General features: G+C 34.3%; 1 protein-coding gene across 1 annotated transcript; it reads right to left on the bottom strand.

Annotated features, from left to right (window-relative positions):
- Positions 1–226: 226 nt before the first annotated feature.
- Positions 227–6,404, bottom strand: LOC143580636 (protein FAR1-RELATED SEQUENCE 5-like). Its single transcript, XM_077063602.1, has 6 exons — positions 6,022–6,404; positions 5,673–5,928; positions 4,828–5,064; positions 4,196–4,646; positions 372–506; positions 227–327 (listed from the first exon to the last, which is right to left on the bottom strand). Exons 1-6 carry the CDS (start codon positions 6,402–6,404, stop codon positions 227–229), a joined length of 1,563 nt encoding a protein of 520 aa, XP_076919717.1.
- Positions 6,405–6,844: the final 440 nt, after the last annotated feature.

Genomic DNA, 6,844 nt, shown 5'->3' with positions numbered 1-6,844 from the left:
ATTAGATTTTACTTATACGTTCTAGTTAACATATTATTTTTGCTTAATTGTTTATAAGATAACATAGAGTTATTCTATTTTACTTTTACATTCTAGTTAACATAAAAATACCAAATAACATAAAACACATAGAATGTTATCAAAACCACATAAAAGATAAAAAAAAATACAATAAAACAGGCAACAATTATTAGGTAACCATAACACACTTCCTAAAATCCATTGATTACATGACAGATTTAAGAAACTCTGTCTTCAATTCAATAGAGCAGTTCAGAAGTTTAATCGCCTTACACAACTCTTTTAACTCATCTACTTCCTTTTTACCTGTGTCAATCAAAACAAAACACACAAATAATTAATAGTATTACCAGGCATGTTTGTTAGCAACTTTGTTATTTCATCCCTCATATCCATGTTTACACCAGCGGTGATGATAAACTCATGTTGTAAAGCAGCCCGATTCTTTGTATCCTCAAGGATTTGAGCTTGAATCTTGTAACATCCTACTTTCAGTTATTATAATAAAAATAAATTTCGTTATTTCATAGTGGGTCGTTATCGGTTTAGATAAATAGAATACGAGTTGGGCCAGTGCTGGGTAAATGAATATGGGTTATGGACTTGGGTTAAGAAAGAAAGAAGGAAAGACCATGGGCTTAAGCCCATGATCCATAAATATATAAACCCTTAATATCCATTTAATCCTCATTCACACATATTCCATACACCACCCAAAACACACACTTAAGATTCCTCTCTAGTTCTTCCTTATCTCTATCCGAAATCAAGAAGGAAACCGAGCACCGATCCTAGGTAACGATAGTTTAATATTGTATGAGCTTAACCCGTTAGATAAAGTTGCGAAACAACGAGCCGACACTGTTAAACCGTTTAAATCACGAGATCCGGGTGGAATCGGGTATAAACCGAACCTATGATGAGCTTAAGGATCACCCTAGCTCAGATCTGGATCGAACGGCGCGAAAAACGGTGAAAAACGAGTTAAGAATCGTTTTTCTGGTGAGTTCGCGTTTTTCCGGCGGCTTTCCGGCAATGACGGCGCCGGAAAGGCGGCGCCGGAAAAGTAATATGAGGTTAAGGGTATGTCAGGGAATGTTCTGACATTCCCTGACTTAACCCTAGTTCGATAACGGGAATTTAGCGAATTAAGGGTGATTCGTTAAGTAGATTCGCTGAGGAAAGATAACGAACTAGCCTTAGTTCGTGTCCTGATTCGTTAAGGAAAAGATAACGAATTAACCTCCCATTTCGTTATAGCCATTCGTTAAAGGAGATAACGAATTAGAAGGTCCAATTCATTACTTGAACTGATTCGCTATGTGGATTGGTTCGTACAAGGACGGATTCGTCAGAGGTCCAGTTCGTTGAGGGTTCAGTTCGTTACAAATGACCAGTTCGCTAAGATAAGTCAATTCGTTAAAGACTGAATAACGAACTAGAAAGTTTAATAAAATGACAGAACAGTCCCTGGACTTAGAAAATGAATGAATTAATTACAATTCATCCATTGAACTTTTAGGTAACATATTATTCAATGATTCAAAATGCTAATGGAAAATGTGTTAAGACAGTTAATGGAAATAACGCAGCCAGGGGCTCTGCCCTTTGGACCCTGCTAGGGGCTGCCGCCCCTAGACCCCGCTGCCAGGGGCACTGCCCCCGAACCCCCGTTCGTTGTGGGTTATATAAAGATAGATATACAACATGAGTAGTAGTAGTTAATTGATACATGTAAATATTATACAGTTAGCCGTGCACAGCTCAAGAAGAGAATAACGATTAACGGAGAGCGTAACAGGATTTAGGTGAGTTTCTAGCCCCACTTCCTTGTTATGTTTTCGGGGCTGTGTGCATACTCGATGTGATAGTTAATACACTTATCTTAAGTGATAAGTGTATGCCTTGTATGATTTATGTATGATGATTGCTTGACGGTGCGTGAACGATCTTCGGATATTGCATGAACCGAGGTGGTAGTTAAGATATGATTGATAAGTATGATGAGAGATATGATGTATGTATGAATATATGATGTATGCATAATGTATGTATGTTATGATGATGGTACGTGGACGCTCTTCGGAGATTGCACGTATTGTCAAGGAAAGTATGTATGAACAGGTATGGTACAGTTACACGAAACAAAGGGATCAGACCCTAATAATATCTGTGATGTTAGGGACCAGACCCTAATAATATCTGTGATGTTAGCGACCAGACCCTTATAATATCTGTGATGTTAGGGACCAGACCCTTATAATATCTGTGAGGTTATAGGGCGAAAGGCTCTTTAAAACGTATGATTATGTATGTAAAGGAAGTATGAAGGTAAGAATGAAAAGTATATGCACTTACGTGTGTATGTAAGAAAGTTAAGAGGTTAAGTATGAAATGTAAGAAGGTATTGTATGATTATGTGATTAACTAGAACTCACTCAGCGTAGCTGACTTTTAGTATGCACGCAGGTGAGTAGGATGAGGCAGCTCGCGTGAGGAGACACGTGGCACTGAATAAGTGGCTGGCATCGGAAGACGCAAGACGTTTAAGTTTAATGTTTTGTTTATTTTGAAAGACAAGATGTTGTTTTAAGACAAGAGGTGTTTTGTTATGAAATGTTTTATGAAAGCTTTTATATTCCGCGAATGTTTTAATTAACTCTGATATTTAGAACTGCGTTTATGAGTAAATCCAACACGAAAGTAGGGCTACCGGTAACGGGGCCTTACAAATCTGTTTCAACAACAAATCCTTAGTTGATGAAGAAGACAATGAAGATGAGGAATCCATATCTTGTTGTACTGAGTTTTGTGTGGTGAGATGAAAGGTGTGGTTGTAATTAAATAGATAAAATAAAGATACATAAAGACAAAAAATAACTACAGTAAAAATAAATTATTGAGAAAAAGTGAATCCTTTGTAATTTAATAATTTAAATATCTGACGCCTATGAAACTATGAAGACAATTACACGATCCAATACATTATCAAACTACATGACCACTGCATGTAATTAAATATCTGACAAAAACGTTCTCATACGTTCTATACCAAAACATTAAACAATTGGGCACAAAAATAACACTATTGAAGTGACAACTGCATGTAATTAAAAAAAATATCATCAGATTTTAGTTTAATTATAAAATATGTTAAATCTCCAACCAATTACAACACAAAGAAAAAAGAAATTACAAATTTCATTAATACGTTCAACTACTCACTTTGAAAAAATTGGCAATGCAATCATGCCTAATAAAATGTTAAGATGCCTAGATATAATTAAACTCAGTTCAAAAAATTAAGTAAAAATTGTAATAACTTCATTCACCAACCAAAAAATCAAAAAGAGTCTATAAAAAGAGAGCAAACGCATCCCACAAACACACAACAAAAAATTGAAAAAAAAATAGATTCTGGAAATGTTACTGTTAAAAGCATTTTCTGAGCAAGAATCAACATGGACCTTGAAAAAGACTGCAATCAGCTACGAGTAGTCGAAGATACAAAGAGGTGTGTGACAGATGAAGCAACAAAAATCGATGCTCTTCACCAAGAAGTTATGAAGCAACCAGATAGCACATTCAAGACACAGGCAATAACCTACCTGGAAAAGCAAGCTTCGTACTATGGTCAACTTCAAGATGTGCTAGAGAGAACAGCTCACAAGGTAACGGTGAATAAAAGAGTAAAGCGTGAAGGGGCCGAAGAGATCCTCGACAACAATTAGGGTTTCCTGGTGACTTCTGGTGTAGTGGTGTGGTGTGGTGATGGTGTGGTGTGGTGGTGTGGTGTTATGTGGTATGGTGGTGTGGTAGAATAAAATAAGTTTGTGAATAGGTTCGATATGATCCTCTTTTGTAACCTCTTTTTTCAACCGGATTTAATATAAAATCTATTTAGTATCAGTTTATTTACACGTTCTTATACGTTCCATTATACAAACTTGCACGTTCCATGAAATATAAAACATAAAAAGTATAAAACAGAAAAAATATAAAACAAACCATAACGCTAAAATATATTCTTCTTGAAGTTGAGGACAAGTTTGACTGTTATGACCCTGTTTATGACAAACTTTGCATTCCCTAAATTTCTTCCCAGACCGACTTATAGCAATCTCTTTCGGAGATTTGATCCGTTTATGTAACATGCAACCCTTATTTTTAATACCATTAGGCACACGGGCAGTCACCTCTGATGGTTGATCATACCCTAGAATAGCAGCAAACGTATCCCTTTTTGATAAATGAGTTCTTTTGTATCTTGTCTCATTGGCTTGTTTGATCATAATATTCATTTGATCCCTGACTTTAGTTAGTTCATCAACATCAGTTGCATAGCTATTTATGAGATACTCACCAGCCAATGTTATTTCCCTTGAGATATCTTTGACTTTTAAATATTTGTCATTACCAAAAGTTGATATTGGAGCAGATCTAGGATTAACACCAGCATCTCTCTTCCAACGATCGACCATGTATTTCTTTGGAAATCTTGTAACTCTAAAGAAATTTAAAATATAAAGGCTTTGACGACACAATAACCCATAATGTTCAAATCTTTTGCATCCGCATGAAATCGTCGAATCAATTCCTTCCTCACCTTCCTTCTTAAACAAAACCTGACACACAAAAATATATTAAAACACTTTAAAACATTTTGTCAAAAATCAAATAAACTTACAAAAAATGTTTTAAGACGTTCTAGAACGTTCAAGCAAAAAATAAATAGAATCTTTAACTAATTCATACTTCCAAACAGCCTGGATCGTATGCATTAAAGTCAAATACTTAAAACTTCACAAAATCTTCTTCTTCAGCTGATTTCAAACATGCAACACCGCTCCTAATATGATACATTTCATCTTGGAAATCATTAAAAATAGCTTTTGTATACATCAGTTCTGCTTCCTTCTCAAAAGGGTTTTCACTAACCGAATCTGGATGCGTATACCTTGTATCATGATAATTTTTCCTACCATTGTGCCTTTGTATCTCCATACAATGATCAAAATGACTAAAGAACTCAACTAGTGATAACTGTGAGTTAGAAACTTGACAAAAAAATGATTTTCACTTTCTGATCTCGATGTAGTTCTCATAAGACCAGACTACGGTTCATCCATATAATAAGCAGGAATCCAAACATATCTCATTTCAAACATGTCACACAACCATTTATTTGTTTCAAGATCATATTCCTTCATTATAAGTTCCCATTGTGTTTCGAATTCGGATTGAGAAATTGCATCCGTCCAAACAATATCACATATTTTACGTTTAAAATCTTCATTGTTACAAAGGGTAGCACCAACCTGATGTAACAAAAAATAATAATTTGGTAATAAATCAACCTCAGTAAAAAAATGTTCTTATACGTTCTTACACGTTAAAAGTATGGACGGTTATAACACGTTCTTATACGTTAAAAAATACACACTGATGCATGCTAGTTTGTTTTACACGTTCTAACACTAATACAAATATGACCTAAATATACTAAAACAGTAATATGTTTATACGTCCTTAAATGTTCAAACACATTTAAAAAATATACAACTATCAAATAGTGATGGATACTAATGTGTTTAGACATTCTAATACGTTCTGAAACATACGCATAGTACTTTGAATACATTTAAAGTTACCTTATCAGCAAGTTTTTTCATAATGTGCCACATACATAACCGATGTCTCGAGTTTGGTAAAACTAAGGAGATTGCTTGCTTCATTGCTGGATCTTGATCAACAACCACCTTTGGGGTAATACCGAAATAATCAAGAAAAACTTTCAAAAGCCATGAATAAGATTCAATAGATTCAGATGATAATAACGCGGCACCAACTATAACATTATGACGGTGATTATCAATGGCAGTAAATGGTACAAAAACCATATTGTACCTGTAAAAAACAAAATTATAGGAAACGAATTAAAAAAAATATATGTAAAAATAATAAAAAAAATTAAAAAACAAATGTATTAAATTGACATACTTGTTGGTCTTAAATGTGGCATCAAATGATATGATATCTCCAAAAGCCAAATAATTTTTCTTTGAAATTTCATCCGCCCAAAATAAACGATCTAATTCACCATTAGAATTAACAGTATACTCAAATGAATAACCATCACAACAGTTTTTCTTCCCACTTAATCTTTGTACAACCATTTCCGCATCATACTCCCCAATATAACAAGTTAGACTCTGTTTGAAATTCTTACAATCGTCTTTTGTAGCCCTAACTTCCTCAAATCCTCCATACTTTGTCCTCGTAATATTAAACGCCTTAACAGGTCCCAAATTCAATGTTGACAACTCATATATAATATCTTGTTGTACATGAGTCAACTTCCTATTTGATCGAACAAAATGCATATCTTTTGCATCCACCAGTTCATGATTATGTCCTTCGACAAAATCGTTTATTTCAAACTCAAACCGTCATCAGATTTTAGAAAAAAAATGAGCTCGACAACCACACCGAATTTTTGGTTTCTTCCTTCTTTTATAATACGGTCTATTGGAACAATCTTTTTCATCCATAGAATCATAACTGTTTGCAGGTTTATGACCTTCTTTCGAACATGTAAAATATTTAGACTTTAATAAACCGTCATTCATATACGAACCTTCTTTACGAACACAAAACCAGCTTTCTTTGCATATTCACAATAGAAATCATATGCATGATAAACAGATTCAAAAATCATTCCTTTTACAGGTTTAGAAGATGCATTAACTTGCGGTATAACAAGATCTGATGAAGTTTCTGAGAAACAAAAAGCAATTAAAGTCAAAAAAATTCGCCTAAAAAA

The sequence above is a fragment of the Bidens hawaiensis genome, unplaced genomic scaffold (assembly GCF_021521415.1).
Source record: "Bidens hawaiensis isolate Kalapana, Puna unplaced genomic scaffold, B.hawaiensis_p1.1 tig00030538_1, whole genome shotgun sequence".
Classification (NCBI taxonomy): Eukaryota; Viridiplantae; Streptophyta; class Magnoliopsida; order Asterales; family Asteraceae; genus Bidens; species Bidens hawaiensis.
The sequence above is the reverse complement of the archived record's forward strand: the minus strand, read 5'-3'. Positions and strand labels throughout refer to the sequence as shown.

Coding starts and splice junctions, on each gene's coding strand:
- LOC143580636 (XM_077063602.1), bottom strand. CDS start 6,404: ATGCATTTTGTTCGATCAAATAGGAAGTTGACTCATGTACAACAAGAT. Junction 5,929..6,021: donor GCCACATTTAAGACCAACAA/GTATGTCAATTT, acceptor TGTTTTTTACAG/GTACAATATGGTTTTTGTAC. Junction 5,065..5,672: donor TGAAAAAACTTGCTGATAAG/GTAACTTTAAAT, acceptor TCTAACTCACAG/TTATCACTAGTTGAGTTCTT.